We start from the raw sequence: 22,283 nt of genomic DNA, 5'->3' as shown, positions 1-22,283 counted from the left end.
ATTTCTTCAAAACAGTAACATCAGTGTCTATCATATATTCTATATGACAACAATTAAAATTAATGAACTTTATTTTATCATCTTAGAATGACATCAGAGCATAGTCAAAAATGTGGGGGGGGGGGGGGAGATACAAGAAAAACATCGGAATCTAATAATATTTTTTTCAGTAAATAAAATATAAACAGTATTTGTTGCAAAATCAGAAACAAAAACAAACTTACAGTAACAATGTTACTTAAATTTGAGGAATCTACTTTAAACATTCACAAAACTTCTCTTACCACAATTCAATTCATCACTCCTATCAATGCAATCCCATTTAGAATCACATTTCCATGACTTGGGAATGCACATACCATCTTTACAATGGAATTCATCTTTGTGACATATGTTCTTTACAGGATGATAATCTGTGAATGTAATTTAATTCAATGAAATTCCAGATAAAGAAAATGCCAACAAAATATGTATGCAGTGCAATATGTAATGCCCTTGTGGGTCACAATGTGTATCAAACAACAAAGATTAAGTATTTTTTAATTATTTGATTTGATAATAAAATATGTGTTTTGAAGGATCATCAAAAAAAATGAAATCAGCTTCTTTTTTTTTTCGTTCCAAAGCAGAAAAAACAAAATTAGTTTTTGTAATGCAAAATGAAGGTGGTGAGACTACTACACTGGTGTAAGAAATTAAGAGAATTTGCAAACTTGGTCGATTATCTCCAGAACTACTGTACCGATTTTAATGAAATTTGATACGTACATACATTGATACAATACAAAACAAACAACCATTCAATAATTGTAATACATGTGCATGATCGTGTGTAACACTCGTTGGAGTCGGAAGGTATGAAACAGCGGTTGCAGAATAAACAAAAAAATGGGTTAATAGATGGGTTAATAGGGGGTATGGTCCCCTCTTACAGATATACAGGTATATAATAAGGCAGTTTATCATTTCCTGTGGCAATTGGTCCCACTCGTTCAGCAATGCTGTTTTCATTCCCTGGATAGTTCCCAGAGGAGGGTTGCGAGTTGCAATTGCCCTCCCCAGAGTGTCCCAGACATGCTCTATAGGGTTAAGGTCTGGAGATCTGGCTGGCCAATCCATCCGGCGAATATCCTCGCTCTCTAGAAAATCGTCGAGAAGAGCTCTATGTGGCCTCGCGTTATCGTCCATTAAAATGAACTCAGGGCCAACTGCACCCCTGAAAAGGCAAACAAATGGTCGATTTCGCGGGCATTGGAGGGTAGGTAGCGGGTCCCTGGTTCTCTCCATATGAACGTACGGCGAGAATCGGTGCTTAGGCTGAACTGGGACTCATCAGTGAAGAGAATGGTCGCCCATTGATCCATACTCCAATCTCTATGCACCCTGATAAACGGATTCTCCTGTCCGTAGAAGTGAGCGGGACGCAAACAGCAGGTCTTCTTGCAAACAACCCTCTCTCATGAAATCTTTTGGAAGCAGTCACGCTTGATACACGGGTTCCTGTGGCTGCATACAAGTCACGAGAGAGCTGAGAAGCTGTAGCACTCCTGTTACGCCTCGCTATAATCGACAAATGGCGATCTTCTCTGGTCGTCGTGGCTCTTGGACGACCTTGCCCAGGTTTTCTCTCGATGGATCCGGTATCCTGGAACTGTTTCCATAAGTTACACACGACGCTGGGCGTTAAATTGAACTCTCTACAAATCTGGACTTGAGATTGGCCTGCTTCTAGCCTCCCCACAATTCGCCACCTCATTTCATCCTCTAAACGTTGGTGGTTACTCATTTTTACTGTTACAATTTGAAATTAACCGATTGCTGCAAAATAACACCAAGAAATTTGCTGAGGTGTGCTAGCGAACGAAATGCGTCTTAACTTACGCGCGCTTATAAAGCCTGTTTCTCTACTGGCTCCGCCTACACACACGTGTAAGCTTATGTATTTGACGTACAAGATTTGCATTTTTGTCTAGAAGCAGTGGTTTTACATTCAGTTCAGTTCTTTTCATGAAATTCGATAAAATATGAAAATTCTCTTAATTTATTTCACCAGTGTAGAAACATGTTATATTTTGTGCTTGGTATGTATGTTCAGGGAATTCCACAAACTTTGTTTATAAGTGAGAACTAGAAAAATTTTAACGTTTGATTTATGATTCTTTTGTATATCAAACATTATTATCTATGTACATATTATCTAATGTATATCTACATTATTATGTAGCCACATTTTTAAGTGAAAATTTTTTAGCAAGATAGTGAAATTTCAGATCCACATCAAAAAAAGCAAAATGGAGGAACGGAAATGACATAGCCCTTCCTTTCCCTCAATAACAAAAGTGAAACTGAGGGATGGAAATAAAATGTAAGAGTTTCTTTCCCGGTTTCCTGAACCATTTTGCGGTCGGTGTCAGAAAAAGACAGTTTATTACCTTTCCTTACCCCCGTGATGCCACTGGAATCATAGAAGGGAAGGAGTGTGTGTTGCCATGCTTCAATATCTTGCAACCAGTGAAAGATGTGAGGCGAGGTAAATCTAGTCATGTCAAATCAGACTTACCTAGTTCTCTACTCCCCCTCACAACCATAATATAAATAAAGTAAAAATAAATAATAAAGTAAAAGTGAAAATCATTGTGAAAGTAAGGTGCATATTGGAATTGCCATGAAGAAAGAATAAAAGTTTGACATCAAAATAAAAAATAAATTACTAATTACTAAATAAATTACTAATAATTGAATGTGAAGTCAAGACGCAGCATTAAAGTTGTATTTTTTTTTTTCTTTTATTAGGACAATTGCAATTATCAAACATTATAAGTGTTGTGTTTGATCTCAACAAAACTTACCACAGTGCTCTTCATCAAATCCATCAGCACAATCCTTCACGCCATTACATTTGAGTTCTTTGCTCAAACACCTGACATTCCCATCACAGGCAAATTTGCCAGAAGATTCACAAGGAAGGTCACAAGACCTTTCATCGGAGCCATCTCTACAGTCATCATCGCCATCACAAACGTATTCCAGTGGCACACATCTTTGATTGTCGCAACGGAATTCCACAACCTCACATTCTGGATAGACTGGAATGAAAAACCAGAATATGAATCAAATACAAGGGGACACAGAATGTTGATATAAATACATAGGAATAATGAAGGAAATACAAGAGCATATGAAACATTGTAAGAATTTTTTTCTCACCAAATAAAGTGCACATCAAAGAGAGAAAAGAGAAAATTCATAGTTATGGAGAATAAATTTAATTCCTTGCTTTATAACATTCCATGCAGCCAAAAATGAATCTGCTTATGAAAAACTAAAAGATTTTTCACTCACCACAATCAGAATGTTCATCAGAAGAATCTCCGTCACCACAGTCAAGGTCAGAATCACAGGTCCAGCTGTATGGTATACAGCGGCCGCTTTCTTTGCAAGTGAACTTGATTGGACTGCAAGTGGCATCTAATATAAATATATGTATGCATAAAGGATATTAGAGAAACTTAACCACTTAAAAACGGGAGCAAGCTTTCGATTCCTTGAAGGAAAAAAACTTATTAGAAGTAAAAAAATAACTCACTTCTGCACTTCAAATTTGGTTCTTCATCAGACCCATCATTACAATCTCTTTCACCATCACATACCCAGTGAATTGAAATGCAACGATTGTTGTCACACTGGAATTGGTCATCCCTGCAGGTAAATTTTTCTGAAAATAAAATATTAAGAATTTAGAACTCACAAAATCAGAAACTCCAAATATCATATAAATATTAAATATGGAGCATATATTCTGGAATAGATTGTTACATGATTCATTTTTCAGAATTTTCTGCATATTTTTTTTAATACATTTTTCTGTTTCTCTGCCTTGGATTATTATTATTTTTTGTTTTTGAATTTCTCGCCATTTTCTCGCAGTGGGAGATCGAGAGGAATATTTAGACTGTTAAGACTTGCCTCCTATCAGAAACACCTCCATTTTGTTACCAAACACATATGTGGGGGGGGGGGCGCTTTCCAGATGAAGACCCAAGCATTGGTAGCCCAAGTCAATATGATACTCCCCTAAAGTACCAAAGGATGTTTAGAGGTGCCACGAGTTCGATACCCGGTTCGTCCTTGTCAGAAAATTTCCTGACACGGGTACAACAGAAACACCAACATAATCACAAAAAAGACTGCTACTGCAGAGAATCCCACATTGAGGGGGTTAGCGCACCAACTAAGTATTTTAAAAAAAGCTGGTGGTTGGAATAAGCAATAAATTGTAGGTCCCAGTCTAATTAGCCCTTGTGTGCAAAAAATAACAGTGGTGCGACAACAATGATCAAATGATTGGTTGTCTTCACAAGTGTGCCAATATCATGAGAATTGTTTTTTTAATCAAATTTAGTTTTTTTGTTTCATTTTTATTGTATACATGAGTAACTGAAACTCCTTTATCCTTCAAAAAGTGCATTTAAATTCTTACTTTGCCACCCCCCCCCCCCCTATAATTATGGCTAACATTTTGTGTAATTTATACATACACAAATATTTTTATAATTTTGAATATGGTAATTAAAAAAGCAACCAATGCAAACAGAGTGGATACTGACCACATTTCCCACCCTCAGTTGAATCTTCGTCTGAACCATCTCCACAATCATTGTCCCCATCACAAAGGTACCTCTCATCTATACACCTCAAATTCTTAACACATTCAAACTCTTCTTCACGACACCTTGAAGGCTCAGTATAGTTTTCAGCAGCTAAAAATATTTTCAAAAAAATGTTCAAGTAAAACATCTAAATGCAAGAATGAAGACATATCAAAAAATGCATTAAAACAGCTTCCACTCAAGTAATACAATTATTGAACAATATTAATCTTTAAAACAGGAAGCGCAAATTTTTGTTTACGCCATCAATTTTTTTTATTCTACTTCTAATTTTAACTGTCACATAAAATAGTATTGTTGTTTAATAAAACTTTCATATATCTTTCAAGAATGCTATATTACTGTCAGCTTCAGAGGCAGATTTTTCGTCCACTCCTACGATAAACATCTTCAGTGCAGGTGATGGCAAAGAAGGAGACAAATCTATCCCTTCAGAGAACTAAGAATAACTACTGAGTCATTGTTTTTTAAGAGAGAAAAAGAACAGAAAGCATATTTGACAAGTACTGTAGAGCCAGTGCGAATGTGAGCCAATCTCCCTGTAAAAAAGTCTATCCACAGAGAGTAACAGGCTTACAATGCTACAAATATTCAATCATTACACTTCACTCACAATTTGAAGTATAGATAGCAGCACTGAAAAATTAGACACAACATTAGATACGCACTTAGACTGTTAGGTACACACACACACTCCCGACACAACTTACACAGTCATTGCCCATGCGATAGGACCCGAGTTATGCTCAGTTTGGAAGAAAGTACAGTATAGCCTCCATTATCTCATGTAATTGGGATGAGCCAAAGTTGGCAAATCAAAATTTCCTATAACTAAATATGATTCTATTCGAAAGTCCAGTATCATATATGCCAATCATAATCAAATGTACAATCGACCATAGATAATCTTTGCTTTGCTTCAAAGTTTTTTAGAAACATTATTTCTGACGAGCCGCAATGTTATTTTTAATTCATTTGAGCAGTTATTTAAATGCACCACCTCTAAGGCACCATTGTTGGTTAATTGCACTCGTGAAGTCTTTTTACCTCCATTTATATCAATAAGAGATTCTCAGACTTCTGTGATAATTTTCTTACCACTACAGAAAAAAAATTATCACTGAGGAAATCAATATTGTTCAACAGAGAGTTTTGTGGGATAAACAAGGGTTGAATAATAAAGGTTTCATTGTACAAATATAATAGAAGCATATCTTGTTATGTAAGAAACTAACCTTGGCAAGAAGTTCTGTCATTTGCCAAAACAAAACCATCTCTACAAGAACATTTCCGACCAGCGGGTGTAGATAAGCAGAGTTCTGAGCATCCACCATTATTTTCTGTACAGTCATTTGCACCTTAAAGAAAAACAGATTCAAATAATTTTAAGAAAAAAAGACTAAGAGAAATAATAAATAAAGTTTCTTTCAAATTGAATTTTTTTTACGGTATTTTCACATTAGCTTCACAAAGGAAAGTAACTTGAGCCATGCAATGAAAATTTTGGAAGAAATCACGATACACGGCTTCTCCCAAATTTTATCTCTTTTATATTCACATATGAAAAATGAAAATGCTTTTTAAAGTTCATAATGGACAGAAAGTTGTGAAAATTCTTTCCCTGATTTTACCTGATTGAGATATGACATCAAAAATCCTAATCTCAAACAGAGGAGCATTTTCCTTGAGTAGCGTGGATATGGTTTTGTTAGGAAAACTCAATCTCTGAACCAAGCCCTGTTGAAATTCCGTCCAGAAAATGTAGTTGCCATAATGTGCCAAACCATATGGGTGGCCCAGACTCTCGCCTTCAAACAATGTCTATAAAATATGCACAGAACAATGTTTTTAAAATCTCAGAGGGAAGAAAACGAAAAAAAATAGTAATTTACTGTTGAATTTGATGCAGTGGTGTCTTGATCTACAAGTGTCTCTCCTTATGGATAATCAAAGTTGTAAGATAAAAATATTCACTATAATGCAGCATATTAGAAGGAAATGCTCAGTTAATGAGTACAAAATGTGTTTGAAAAAGTCATAGAAAATTCATTCTACATCAGAGGCTTTGAACAATTTGAAACCAGTAACATTGTGAAACTGCGATGGATGCCCTATTTATCTTATATATGAATATAATCATTTTTATTCTACTTGTACATGAAAGATACCACATACTACCAAGCTTCATTTTTTAATACTTCCAGGAGAGTGGAATGAATCAACTGGCTCTTAATTATTCTATATACAGAGGATTCTAAAATAATTTTTATAAAATATATAATTTAGGTAATACAAAATTTTCATAATGCAATTAAATTTTAGGAATAAATTAGTTTTTCACAAAAGTCAATATACTACTCTATAATTTGTCTCATTTATCTTCATTAGTAATCAAATCAACTAATATAAAATATGTAATATGCATTAGCTGCAAATTTAAAGAACATCATGATGAATAAATGTTCTCCTCATGCAAATTACTTTGTGAATTTTACTTTCACTTTCATTTTTTTCCCCTGATTAGATTCGTTGTCTTTTTTTTTAATTGTGACAAAAATATCAATTGAGTGAGCTTCTTAAACTTTTACAAAAATAAGTAAATAAAATAACTGAAAATATAGCGCTAGCTTTGGAAACAATTTCACAGATATCTCATATTTTTCCCCTACAAATATGACTTAATTCAACTGCTGAAAAAAATATCTTTGTTTTTGTCTTATTTTATAGATTGTGTTTTCAGGAAAAAGTTTAAAATATATATGTGTTGAGAAATCTCATGAAAAGTTGAATTACATAAATCAAGCATCAAATATTTTTTTTTTTGGAAAAGTTAATTTTCAGCGATATTTAATCATATGGATCGATTGATGACTGAATGGGTTAAGGTTTTCAATTACTTTCAAAGCAAAAAAATACTTATACCGTAAACAGGGATCACTTTGAGTTTAAAGTTTCCTTGCTGTTAAGCAATCATTTTCATTACCCTCCCCTTAATAGTTACCTGTCGAACGATATTCTCTTCTGTGTTTAGCTACACAATTCAAACTTTACAGTGGATACAAAAGCACCAACTAACTATAACATCAAAACACACCCTTGATAATGCCACTATCAAAGCATGGAGAGTTCGCCGGGGCTGGCTGGTAGGTGACAGCACATATGGCACCAGCCTATCATGTTGCCCGTTTTCTGTTTGATCACGGCACGAGATTCAAAATAAGAAAAATTTATATATATCTTTTTACAAAGTCACCCCGTTAGTCACAAAGTGACCCCGGTTTACTGTGCTCTTAATAAATTTGTCAACTCGTGCAAATGAGAATAATCCTCAATTTATGATCCTACATCACAGTTTATTTTGAATTCAATGACATTACTAAATAATTTTAAGACAAAAGCACACATTCAAAAAACTGTCTGAATTTTGAATTAACAATACAGTCGAATCCTGTTTTAACGAATACTGTTATAGAGAAAATCTTGTTTTAACAAACACTTTTCTAATCCCCCAGATAAGTTTACATAGGAACAATGAAAATGCTTGGAATTCCCTTGTAACAAAATTTCATTATAACTAAGTGATTTCTTTGGCCTCTTGGAGTTTGTTATAATGGGATTTGACTGTATATGAGCTAAAATGAATAAGTGTCCATAAACTTCAACCAAATTCCATGAATTGACAGGAATATTTTGATTCTCAACATACCTCTCTTCCAGTGCCATCTAAAGAGATTCTCTCTATTCTGTGAAGATATGCATCACACCAATATAGTTTTCTCTCTGCATAATCTAAGCTCAGCCCATTTGGCCATTGCAAGTTCTCACTTATGAAGACCTCCCGTTTTTCGCCATCCATATTCGCTCGTTCAATTTTTCCACCAAGTTGATTGCCTGTAGAATGAGGCTCAGTTGACCAGTCGGACCAATACATCAACCTTGAAAGATTTTTTCAAATAAAAACAATTAGAAAATATAAAATCAGTTTTTCAAACACATTCAAGTTTTTTTCACAGTTGAATGTCATAAAATCTTATTTATTTTGGTGTAAAATAGGTTACTCAAATAGTTGGTTACTAAATTAGAGTATAATGTTTGAAAAACAATTAAATACTTGAAATCATGTATTACAAAGAAATTATAAGCATAAATTTACACTATTTTTTTCATATATCAACATACCCTCTTTTAGGATCTACAACTATTGCACGTGGGTGAGACATGTTACCATGAGCCAATCGTTTTTTCACTGAAGAATCGTCAAGTCTTGCAACGTAGACTGCAAGAAGCCCTTCATCTGTCCAATAAAGATTCCTTCCCATCCAATCAACAGCTAATCCTTCACAGTTGTTAAGGCCTGTGAGAGGGTAAAAAAATTCCTAATCTAATTTGCTGTTATTACTGTTCAAAAGCAAAACAAATCCTATCCTATCAAATGAATATTTAGCTACAAAAATAGATTTGATATGATTTTAGGATAAGAACTTCCTGGAGAAGATTTATTTTTTGATCTCTATAATCTTAGCCTATGAAACTAAAAATGAGGCAAAATAGAAGCTTTAAAAAATATTATGGTCAAGCATGATTTATTTTTCTGTTATTTAAAAAAAAATCAAAGCTTGAGGAAATATAATTATGCAAGAATGCTCATACAATAAGAAATGTAATAACTATATGAATATAGTGGCAACATTAATTCGCATATTTTTTCAGTAGCATACCGACATGCTGTATGATAACATTTTCTTTTAGAAGCCAAATAAATGCAACAAAAAGTTGAAAGACCCCCGTCAGGTAGCTAGAGAAAAATCTCCATACGCTTCTGAACAAGAAAAGCAGATGAGTAAATGACCACGATCCCAGCTCATATGCAGATGCAGACAACTTGCCACCACATATGCAATTCTGAGCATCTCAATGCCATCTGAGGTGATTCTCACGTCCCCGTCCAGGATATGGCCAAGATCTAGAATACTACAAACATGTATTGGAGTGAATAGGAAAAGCTAATGGCATCACAAGTGGGGGGCAAAGAAATGTAGATCTTCTCAGTAATTAAGGCCTGCTGATCCAGCCTGGGACTATCATATACAGGAAATTTGCATCCTAATGATGATTCCTGACTGTTTTCAACTATCAAACAATAACTGACAATTCGTACAAATGATTTCTAATTAGATTTTAAAAAATTAGCAATCAACAAACTAGAAACTTAATCATTAGGATAGGATGCTCAACTACCAAGCAACATGATTTTAATAAATCATTACACAAGTGTTAATGTTTTGATAGATTATCATCCCAAGTAATTTTGAGGATTTATTTGTTATACAAATACAAATACAAATACAACGCCACAACAGGCAAATTGCCCAACGAGGTGGCTGACTTAAGAACATCATGGATCCCCGAGCCCCTACCTACTACTGCTACACCACATCCCCCCCCCCCCGCGGAACCCCCCAACAAATCGGTACATGCGGGAATGTGCGTGTACGTGTAGTGCAACCTGACGTAAAGTTTGTTTCTGTGTAATGCTTGTTATGTGTAGTGCTGTCATCTGCCCCCAGTTTTTACTAACTATGAGTGAAGTGTTATGGTTGAATGATTTACCGTTGTAGGACTGTTGCTCTCTGTGGCGAGACTTTTTAACGGGGAGATCGGCTCGCATTTGCGCCTTGAAGTTGGGAACCACAGAAAACCAACTTCAGCCGACCACCACTGTGGGGTTCGAACCCGGATTCTCGCATCACGAGTCCGGCACTATAACCACTCGACCACCACAGCGGCCATTGAATACTTCTTGAATAGAAGGTGTTCAAGAGGTACCCATGTCCATAAGGGCCTATAATGACCTATATCGCCAGAAGGCGATGCGGTCTGGGTGCTTCCTCCCTCCAAAGTACGTATGATAGCAGTCAGGCATATATAACTCAGACAAACCCACAACAGAATACAAATACAAGGCCACAGCAGGCAATGTGCCCAACAAGGTGGCTGAGAAAAAGACTGACATGAAAATTCATGTTAAACTCATAAAGCATTCATGAAAATTCATGTTAAACTCATAAAGCATTCATGAAAATTCATGTCAAACTCATAAAGCATTCATGAAAATTCATGTCAAACTCATAAAGCATTCATGAAAATTCATGTTAAACTCATAAAGCATTCATGAAAATTCATGTTAAACTCATAAAGCATTCATGAAAATTCATGTTAAACTCATAAAGCATTCATGAAAATTCATGTTAAACTCATAAAGCATTCATGAAAATTCATAAAGAATTTATCATTATTCACAATATCAGTGCTAAGAAATTACTGCACATTTCCGTTTAGAACTATTTTTAGCTGTTACCTTTCTCTAAGAAAATTGATCTGCCTGTTCCATCAATTTTTTGTTTCTCAATGACAAATCTCTGTACATCAGAATAGTAAATATATTGTGATCTGGAATCATAGTCTATTGCAGTGGGTCTGTTCAAGCCAAGAATAGGAACCATGACATCCTCATGCTTTCCACTTGCTTCCATGGAAATACCCTTGATTGCGCCAGGTCTGCCACGTCCATAAAGGAGAAAATGTCCCTGCTTTGCAGCTAAAAGTAATATACAAATAAGTAAATTGAAAATTCAGAGAGCATGCCAGATTAAACAGCAATGAATTATGGGGGAGGAAACTACAATATGTTTTTCTTAGTTCCTTACCAACACATTTCTTTTCCCGTGTGAGTTTGTAACCAGATTTGCATCTGCATTTTACAAATGGCACTCCACCCTTGTAGAGAGGAATACAGATGTGTTCACATTGACCATTTTGGATTCCACATGGATGCTTCACTGTAATTGAATTAATAATACATATAAAAAGGAATAAAAATTACAGCATATATGAGAAAATGAAAATTATGATACAGTTGACGCTTGCTTATATGAACACATAATAAACTGCACGTTTTAATGAACTAATCTTCTGATCCCAAACAATATACTATTTCTTTATGTCTTTCCCATTCATGAATGTTCAATTTTATAAACTATTTTTCATGTCCCTGTGAATTCGTAAAAATGAGCATCGACTGTATTTCATGGTCAATGTCTGATTGCAGGACAATGTTTACTGCATAAATCTATCAAACAGTTTCATGTATATGCACACATTCACTCTAAAGAAATTCAAACTTGGAAATACAGGGCACCACTGTACCGTAAAAGGTTGTCAATATCACTGTGCACATAATCACTTTATCACATCCAGTTTCTGTTTTGAAACCAAATTTATTAGAAATTAAATCAAATTTTAATTTATTTAAAAAAAGATACTGTCATTAGAATGTATATAAAAGCAATCATCAATATCATGAATAAGTTTGAGCATCATTATCAAATACCGCTTTAACATATTATACAAACAAACAGAAAAAAAATCTTCACAATTAAACTATTGATTTATTGACTCATTCTTGAGTCAAATTTCAACCTGTATTTCAGAGGAGTGGGATTACGTTTTGTACTGAAAATATTATGCTGATCCAATGAGGAGAATAAAGTCTGATAATTAACAAACCTTTAAGCATACTATCTCCATACCCTTCAACATCAAGCGACATAGTCACTACATTGCAGCGCCCAACTGCATATCTTAATTTTTCAATCTATTATATTATTTCATGATCTCTGCATGTTTGGTATCAGTCAAAAGAGGAATAATGTGGCTTTTTACAATCATAACTACATAATATTATTTTCATTTTTTATATTTTATTGTGAGTGATGAACATTTGCTGCTTAGCATGAGGGAATCTGAGATATTATTGTAAAGAGCACATTTCAGCCTGTTTAGCAAAAATGTCCAGTGTAATTATTATTGTAAGGAGCATGTGTTTTAGCCTGTCAAGCTATAACACCCGGTATAATCAAGTTAGAAGTGTTACAGCCACTAGGCTGAGTTATAAATCCGATTTTCGACAATGATAGAAGAGAAAAAAACAATTTCACCAAAGAAAATATCATATAAATTCTTAGGTAATACAAAAGATACTGCATACTATTATAGATCAGACATTATTTTATAAACATAAATACTTTCAAATTAATTCAATGATTAGTTTAAAGGTTATAATTTTTTTACTAAACATCCGTGTGGAAACTGGCGATTCCATTTAAATCTCCTCTAGGCTTGAGGGGTTAAACAATAGCTTTTGCACATTGTGATCTAAACTGTGATTTCACCAAATTAAACCTTTATGTGATAATTACACTACAAAAACTAATCAGAAAGTTTTTTAGTTAGATATTGTTATTAACAAAAAACTATTAGACATATAATTTGCAATATAAATGATACCAATTTTCTTTAAACTTGATATGTTTCAGTTAAATACGAAATATACTCTTTTGCATACATTTATATGAAATAGTTTTTTTTTTGAAGGTTTCAATGTAAAATACAAACCATCAGGTTGACGTTGTCTGTGATAAACATGAAGTGAATATGGATGGGTCATGTTCGATTTGATGGAGCTCAAGTTGGTATGGTTATACTTGTGAATACCAAGGATATTATTTCCATCCAGACTGGTAACATACAGATAATCTTCAAATACTGATATGTCATACAGGGTTTTCATCTGAAACTAAAACATTTTTTTGCTTATTCATTTAAAGCTGCCCGTGCGTAACTGCGATTTCAAGTAAATATCATAAAAAAAAACTGACAATAAAATAGAAGTACAATAGTTGCCAATAAATATTTCCTTCACATACAACAAACCTTTTTTATGGGAATAAAGATTATAGCCCGTTATGCACATGAGGAAGAATTATAAGTAAAAGAATTCAATGAAACTCATACTACTAAACCCCACATGCACCTCGTCCATATTCCTGAACTTCTAATGAACTGGTACATGTTGGAATGTGTGTGTATGTGTTGTGAACCTAATGTGAAGTTTGTTTGTGTTGTTGGGCCTGTTGCTCTCTGTGGCGAGACTTTTCAATGGGGCGATCAGATCACATTCAATCCTCAAAGTTGGGAACCACAGAAAACCAACTTCAGCCGACCGCCACTGTGGTGTCAGTGGGGTTCAAACACTGGTCCTTGCTATGCGAATCCATCACTATGATCACTCAACCACCACAGTGGCAATAAAACTTATAGCAGTTTTTTAAAGAAACAAAATTAAGAAATTAGATATTTTGGTTTTATTATAAACTAGCTGATACCCGGCAACGTTGCCCGCCCCGTAAAAATGTATATACAAATACAAATACAAATACAAATACAACGCCACAACAGGCAAAATGCCCAACGAGGTGGCTGATAAAAAGATGCCCATAAAAATATGGTTGTCATATGTTTCAAAAATACAGCAACCCAATTAAAAATGCAATTAACACAAATTACAAACAATATATACACAATATACGTATAGCTATGTATACGTATAGCATATACGTATAGCTTATTAATTATTTCTTAATCAAAAAAATTTCTTCATCAAGTGAGAAAAAATTACTTTTATTTTTAAATGTTTTAATTAAAAACTTCAGGCAATTGCTTGTGGATACACAATATTTTTTTGTTTTTCCATCTGGTGTGTAGATGTACAAATTTTTGGGATTACCAACACGCGAACAGGTGGCGAAAAGCTGTCCGTGAGAAATACAGGGCGCTCAAGTAGGTTGATACCTGCGACTGCTAACGACTGGCCTTGCGCTTTGGCAAAAGCTAAACGAATCGGCAACTGTAATAGCTTGAAAGTGAATGGCATTTCTTCAGTGATAATTGGGATACGTGGAATGAAGACGTCTTCTCCTCCGGCACATCCAGTTAGAATCGTTGCTTCAATGATGTAATTGTGCCATTTCTTCGCGCAGTCTGGTGCCATTGCAGAGTATCGGTGTCTCCAAATTTCTTAAAAGCATTATAGGTGCTCCGACTTTGAGGGTCAAATTGTGTGGTGGCACACCCGGAATATCCAAAGGAGTTCAGAAATTCTGCAGACAGAATTAAATGTCTGTGTCGTGTCTGTGACAGTGTCAACCGATTTGTAAGATGTGGAGTCTCCTGGAATAATTTTAGGATTTTTTTCGGTGCCAGAATCGCTCTCAGAAAGCCACTCATGGTTTTGGTCATTTTGCTGAATGCTTGGGAAGACTTTGTCTGCAAGTTCTTGAACTGAGTTTAACAACTGGCAAAATCCATTTGGGAACTTAATCGGTCCAGTGCTTGGGTCTACTGGTTGGTCAACTGATGTGAAATGACAGCAGTGCTGAGTCATTTTGCAGTTGAACTCGCATGTTGGTGGATAGTGATAATTTTTTAACTTCGTGCCAGATTGTTGATGATTTGAGGCAGGCATTGAGTTCATCAACTGACGTTGAACATTTTTATTCCCAGTTTTGTCAGCGTAGTTATTGTTATCTGTTGTTAGCGACGCCATATGTCCAGCTTCTGCAGCGAATATTATTCAAACTCCTTTTAAGCACTTTTTAAATTGAAACTATACCTCAACGATGGGTGGTTGATGAGATAAAGGCCACATTAGCACTTACAGGACACCCTGTATACACGCAAGCAGAAATATCTGGTGCTTCCCGGGTTTTTTTTAATTACTGGGAGGATTGGAAAAGAGTAACAAACCGTTATAAAGGAGTAAACTGTTATACTGGCAGCATTAAAGATGTGACTAACCATTGTATAGGCATTATACACGTCTGAAACGCATTGTTGGGAACCAAAGTAAACAAAGTAAACGTTCCGAAAGTGATTGTTGAGGCCCCCAAAACCATTGTTGCCCGACAGTTTTTTGCCCATTTCGGGCATATGCCCACCTCTGACGCAATTTTAAAGTAGCCTACGATTCAATCCCGGACCTGTTTGGTATATATGCAAAATCTGGCAACGATCGGTCTAAAACTGTAGATTTGTATAAAGAGCATACATACATACATACATACTTTCACATTTATATATAAGACTAGCTGATACCCGGCGACGTTGCCCGCCCCGTAAAAAATTTATATATGAATAGCTTATTAATTACTTCTTAATCAAAAAAATTTCTGCATCAAGTAAGAGAAAATTACTTTTATATTTAAATATTTTAATTAAAATCTTCAGGCAATCGCTTGTGGATACACAATATTTTTTCTTTTTCCATCTGGTGTGTAGATGTAGAAATTTTTGCTATTACCAACACACGAACAGGTGACGAAAAGGTGTCCATGAGAAATACAGGGCTCAAGTAGGTTGATACCTGCCACTGCTAACAACTGGCCTTGCACTTTGTTGATTGTCATGGCAAAAGCTAAACGAATCGGGAACTGTAATCGCTTGAAAGTGAATGGCATTTCTTCGGTGATGATTGGGGTACGTGGAATGAAGACTTCTTTTTCTTTGTAACATCCAGTTAGAATCGTTGCTTCAATGATGCAATTGTGCAATTTCTTCACGCAGAGTCTGTTGCCATAGCAGAGTATCGGTTTCTCCAAGTTTCTTAAAAGCATTATACGTGATCCGACTTTGAGGGTCAAATTGTGTGGTGGCACACCCGGAATATCCAAAGAGTTCAGAAATTCTGCAGGATACAGAGCTGTCTGCGCTGTGTCTGTGACAGTGTCAACCGATTTGTAAGATGTGGAGTCTCCCGGAATAATTTTTAGGATTTTTCCGTTGATCTTGTACACACTCATTTTTCGGTGCCAGAATCGCACTCTCACAAAGCCACTCATGCTATCGGTGATTTTGTTGAATGTTTGGGAAGACTTTGTCTGCAAGTTCTTGAACTGAGTTTATATATATAATAACTGGCAAAATCCATTTGGGAACGTTATCAGTCCAGTGCTTGGGTCTACGGGAATTCTTCCATTGCCAAGTTTGATCAACTGATGTGAAAATGATAGCAGTGCTGAGTCATTTTGCAGTTGAACTCGCATGGTGGTGGATAATGATAATTTTTTAGCTTCGTGCCAGAGTGTCGATGTCCTAACAAACTCGAGGCGACCACCGATAGACAGAACCTTCACTTCCAGAACCATCTCACTAATGGCAGTAAATTGCAATGTAGCGATATGGCCAGAGTTGGTGTTTGGTGAAGTAGAGTGCTGATGATTTGAGGCAAGCATTGAGTTCATCAGCTGGCGTTGAACATTTTTATTCCCAGTTTTATCGCCGTAGTTGTTGTTCTCTGTTGTTAGTGACGCCATATGTCCAGCTTCTACAGCGAATATTATTCAAACTCCTTTTAAGCACTTTTTAAATTGAAACTATACCTCAACGATGGGTGGTTGATGAGATAAAGGCCACATTAGCACTTACAGGACACCCTGTATACATGCAAGCAAAAATATCTGGCGCTTCCAGGGTTTTTTTTTAATTACTGGGAGTATTGGAAAAGAGCCAAACCATTATAAAGGAATAAACTGTAATGATGGCAGTGTTAAAGATGTGACAAACCATTGTAAAGACATATACACGTCTGAAACGCATTGTTGGGAACCACGGTAACCAAAGTAAACGTTCCGAAAGTGATTGTTGAGGCCCCCAAAACCATTGTTGCCCGACAGTTTTTCGCCCATTTGGGGCATTTGCCCAGCTCTGACGAACTTTTAAAGTAGCCTACGGCTCAATCCCGGTCCTGTTTGGTATATATGCAAAATCTGGCGACGATCGGTCTAAAACTGTAGATTTGTATAAAGAGCATACATACATACATACATACATACATACATACATACATACATACTTTCACATTTATATATAAGATGTGCAGGCAATCGCTTGTGGATACACAATACTTTTTCTTTTTCCATCTGGTGTGTAGATGTACAAATTTTTGCTATTACCAACACGCGAACAGGCGACGAAAAGGTGTCCGTGTGAAAAACAGGGCTCAAGTAAGTTGATACCTGCCACTGGCCTAACGACTGGCCTTGCGCTTTGTTGATTGTCATGGCAAAAGCTAAACGAATCGGGAACTGTAATCGCTTGAAAGTGAATGACATTTCTCCAGTGATAATTGGGGTACGTGGAATGAAGACGTCTTCTTTTGGCACATCCAGTTAGAATCGTTGCTTCGATGATGTAATTGTGCAATTTCTTCACGCAGAGTCTGTTGCTATTGCAGAGCATTGGTGTTTCCAAATTTCTCAAAATCATTATAGGTGCTCCGACTTTGAGGGTCAAGTTGTGTGGTGGCACACCCGGAATATCCAAAGAGTTCAGAAATTCTGCAGGATACAGAACTGTCTGCGCTGTGTCTGTGACAGTGTCAACCGATTTGTAAGATGTGGAGTCTCCCGAAATAATTTTTAGGATTTTTCCGTTGATCTTGTTCACACTGCCATTTTTCGGTGCCAGAATCGCACTCTCACAAAGCCACTCATGGTTTCGGTGATTTTGTTGAATGTTTGGGAAAACGTGGTCTGCAAGTTCTTGAACTGAGTTTATATATATAATAACTGGCAAAATCCAGTTGGGAACGTTATCAGTCTAGTGCTTGGGTCTACGGGAATTCTTCCATTGCCAAGTTTGATCAACTGATGTGAAAATGATAGCAGTGCTGAGTCATTTTGCAGTTGAGCTCGCATGTTGGTGGATAATGATAATTTTTTAGCTTCATGCCAGAGTGTTGATGTCCTAACAAACTCGAGGCGACCACCGATAGACAGAACCTTCACTTCCAACCCATCTCACTAATGGCAGTAAATTGCAATGTAGCGATATGGCTAGAGTTGGTGTTTGGTGAAGTAGAGTGCTGATGATTTGAGGCAAGCATTGAGTTCATCAGCTGGCGTTTAACATTTTTATTCCCAGTTTTATCGCCGTAGTTGTTGTTTTCTGTTGTTAGTGACGCCATATGTCCAGCTTCTACAGCGAATATTATTCAAACTCCTTTTAAGCACTTTTTAAATTGAAACTATACCTCAACGATGGGTGGTTGATGAGATAAAGGCCACATTAGCACTTACAGGACACCCTGTATACATGCAAGCAAAAATATCTGGCGCTTCCAGGGTTTTTTTTTAATTACTGGGAGTATTGGAAAAGAGCCAAACCATTATAAAGGAATAAACTGTAATGATGGCAGTGTTAAAGATGTGACAAACCATTGTAAAGACATATACACGTCTGAAACGCATTGTTGGGAACCACGGTAACCAAAGTAAACGTTCCGAAAGTGATTGTTGAGGCCCCCAAAACCATTGTTGCCCGACAGTTTTTCGCCCATTTCGGGCATTTGCCCAGCTCTGACGAACTTTTAAAGTAGCCTACGGCTCAATCCCGGTCCTGTTTGGTATATATGCAAAATCTGGCGACGATCGGTCTAAAACTGTAGATTTGTATAAAGAGCATACATACATACATACTTTCACATTTATATATAAGATAATATTTTTTAAAAAATCTGCATTTTATTTCAGAACAAGACAGCTTTTTTTTGTGTGTGTGTGTGTGTCAAGAAAATTAAAAACTTTGACAATGGAGCCAAAAAAAATTATTCAGTTTGATATACCACAGATAATAGGGGAAAAAAAATCAAAATTAGAGGAAACACATTTTCAACAATTTGAAGAAACAAAGTGAAATTGGCCACCCTAAAAATCAAAAATTCATTACCTGTGAATTTCGCACTATTGTTTTTCTATTAGATCCATCATAATTTACATTTTCAATGGTACCAAGGTATGTGTCGACCCAATAAACTTTTTGACTAGGTAAATCAACAGCAACTCCTGCAGGGAATACTATCTTTTCAACCACCAACTTCACACGATCTGAACCGTCCATCAGTACTCGTTCAAGTAATGGGGTTGTATTACCCCATGAAGTGAAAAAGACCACCCTAAAAAAAAAGAAACATATGCTAAATAGCCCCACATTCATATGAACTAAAAATTAAGAAATGCATATTTGTTCGAAAAAAAATATTCACCTAACATAATCAGATACTTTTAGGGTTTTTTTTAAATGTGCTTCAGTGTAGTTTTTCATATCAGTGTTGAACAAGCGAAAAAAAGGATAACAAAACTTTAATAATAAAAAATTAATGTATGCAGATTGCTACAATTAAAACAACATTGCAGCATTTGTAAAAACATTATTTCTGACTTATTTCTTATTGAAGACTGAGTAGTCTTTTTTTCTTCTCAAATAAAAATATCATTACCCTCTGGAAGGATCAAGTGCAAGATCCTTAGGTTTGCTAAGAGATATGTCAATCAAGGTTACACAAACTGCCAAGGTATGGTTACAAACAAACATCATCTCTTGTTCATCATCTAAAAAGTACCAGTTCCTAGTCACCCAATCAAATGCAATCTGATTAATAGCTGTAAAATAAAAAAAAATCCCCTATTTATATTATACATACAATCGTCTACGTGCAATACATTAAAAAAAGATAAGAATGGTTTGCTGCTTAATAATATAAAACATTATGAGAACATGGGAAAAAGTGTAAATTCAATACGAATGAAACAATGTAAAACCTGAAATGAGAACTCACTCCCTAACATCCAAAACAGTGTCTCCCAAAGTGGGCAATATTGTTCCCTGGTGGACAATGAAATGGTGTCCAGGAGGGTGTAGAGCAGTGATTCCCAACCGGTGTGCCCTGGTAACCTAGGGTGCCATGATATCGGCTAAGGGGTGTCGCGAGATATTATGGAGATAAATAATATAAAACATTATGAGAACATGGGAAAAAGTGTAAATTCAATACGAATGAAACAATGTAAAACCTGAAATGAGAACTCACTCCCTAACATCCAAAACAGTGTCTCCCAAAGTGGGCAATATTGTTCCCTGGTGGACAATGAAATGGTGTCCAGGAGGGTGTAGAGCAGTGATTCCCAACCGGTGTGCCCTGGTAACCTAGGGTGCCATGATATCGGCTAAGGGGTGTCGCGAGATATTATGGAGATAAATAATATAAAACATTATGAGAACATGGGAAAAAGTGTAAATTCAATACGAATGAAACAATGTAAAACCTGAAATGAGAACTCACTCCCTAACATCCAAAACAGTGTCTCCCAAAGTGGGCAATATTGTTCCCTGGTGGACAATGAAATGGTGTCCAGGAGGGTGTAGAGCAGTGATTCCCAACCGGTGTGCCCTGGTAACCTAGGGTGCCATGATATCTGCTAAGGGGTGTCGCGAGATATTATGGAGATAAATAATATAAAACATTATGAGAACATGGGAAAAAGTGTAAATTCAATACGAATGAAACAATGTAAAACCTGAAATGAGAACTCACTCCCTAACATCCAAAACAGTGTCTCCCAAAGTGGGCAATATTGTTCCCTGGTGGACAATGAAATGGTGTCCAGGAGGGTGTAGAGCAGTGATTCCCAACCGGTGTGCCCTGGTAACCTAGGGTGCCATGATATCGGCTAAGGGGTGTCGCGAGATATTATGGAGATAAATCAAAAAAATATTACGTCCACTTGAGGTCTTAAAATAAGTTAAGTCAAATTAATTACTTTCATGCATCACAGACTTATCGGATAAGTCGCCATCTGGTGGCAATGTCAGCAATATGAACTTTGACCTGAGTTAGGTCTAGCTGTCTATGTACGTTCTCGTTCAGCGCAAACGAGCTCTAACGAAAGAGGAGTCGTTGGCTTTGTAGTTTAGTGGTCTAGGGAACTCACCTGGCATATGAGAGGACATAGGTTCAATTCCCCGCAAGACCAGTTAAATTTTCTTTCTTGAATTTATCTTTGCATCAGCCAACTGCTGAAACCTTTGTAGTAATAGCAGAGAGTGACATCACCTTCAGATAAGCTGAAAGACCTTATTTGTCACCTCTCATCGACATTGCAAGATGCAATAGATATGTACTTTCTATTTCTTTCCACTGAGAATTTCGACTATGTTGTCTGACTATTTGATTTCGCAGACAGTGCTGAGGAAATAGATTTCACTGCTCGCAAACAAGATTAATTTATTGATCTATGCGCCGATTCTACACTCAAAGGTAAGTTCACCACGAGTGAGGCGTCGGTGACTGCTTTTTTGGCTTGGACTGGGAGAGCCTAATCTAATGAAAAAAGCAATTAACAAACTTATTCTCTTTCCAGAATAATATCTATGCAAGCAAGCCTTCTCTGTTGTGGCGAAAATTAAATACAAAGCAAGAAACTGGAGACTGCAAGACCTTGAGGACAATTTACGTGATTCATTGCCAACTGTAAGGAATGATTTCAAGTATCTGTGCTCCAAGCATCAATCACAAGTTCCGCATTAACGGTTAATCAAACAAAACTCTATTGATGTATTTTACTGTGATTTTTGTTATAGTAAACGGTATTCTGTATTCGAGGAAGGGTGCTCCAAGTTTTTAATATTATTCCCAAGGTGTCGTGAACTTCAAAAGGTTGGGAAATGCTGGTGTAGAGGCTATGGGTATAACATAATTATGAGTTTGCTTGAGTTGGGGGGGGGGGGGGATGAGAGACGAAAAAAAATTTCTGAAGAAAGGGAAGCGATAAAACAAGAAGTTTGGGTAACTATGATCTAAAAACTTTAAATGGCACATACTTGATAGAATTTTGATTCAATTTGTTGAATTCAATATTGTTTCTTACATGCAATTCTGAT

General features: G+C 36.1%; 1 protein-coding gene across 3 annotated transcripts in view; it reads right to left on the bottom strand.

Moving 5' to 3' along the window:
- Positions 1 to 22,283, bottom strand: part of LRP1 (LDL receptor protein 1) — a 109,285-nt gene that overhangs the window by 68,415 nt on the left and 18,587 nt on the right. For all 3 annotated transcript variants that reach the window (XM_089250733.1, XM_089250735.1, XM_089250734.1), the window contains exons 8-21: positions 19,843 to 20,005; positions 19,293 to 19,518; positions 13,125 to 13,305; positions 11,378 to 11,509; positions 11,029 to 11,268; positions 8,850 to 9,024; positions 8,377 to 8,605; positions 6,302 to 6,491; positions 5,906 to 6,028; positions 4,608 to 4,760; positions 3,587 to 3,715; positions 3,343 to 3,468; positions 2,850 to 3,086; positions 285 to 413 (exon numbers count right to left, since the gene is read on the bottom strand). In XM_089250733.1, coding sequence (XP_089106859.1) covers positions 285 to 413; positions 2,850 to 3,086; positions 3,343 to 3,468; positions 3,587 to 3,715; positions 4,608 to 4,760; positions 5,906 to 6,028; positions 6,302 to 6,491; positions 8,377 to 8,605; positions 8,850 to 9,024; positions 11,029 to 11,268; positions 11,378 to 11,509; positions 13,125 to 13,305; positions 19,293 to 19,518; positions 19,843 to 20,005 — 2,433 coding nt within the window. The remainder of the gene's footprint in view (positions 1 to 284; positions 414 to 2,849; positions 3,087 to 3,342; positions 3,469 to 3,586; positions 3,716 to 4,607; positions 4,761 to 5,905; positions 6,029 to 6,301; positions 6,492 to 8,376; positions 8,606 to 8,849; positions 9,025 to 11,028; positions 11,269 to 11,377; positions 11,510 to 13,124; positions 13,306 to 19,292; positions 19,519 to 19,842; positions 20,006 to 22,283) is intronic.

Source organism: Pholcus phalangioides, unplaced genomic scaffold (assembly GCF_987345545.1).
Source record: "Pholcus phalangioides strain wild (caught in Gottingen) unplaced genomic scaffold, Ppha-v1.0 ptg000024l_1, whole genome shotgun sequence".
NCBI classification, from domain to species: domain Eukaryota; kingdom Metazoa; phylum Arthropoda; class Arachnida; order Araneae; family Pholcidae; genus Pholcus; species Pholcus phalangioides.
The sequence above is the reverse complement of the archived record's forward strand: the minus strand, read 5'-3'. Positions and strand labels throughout refer to the sequence as shown.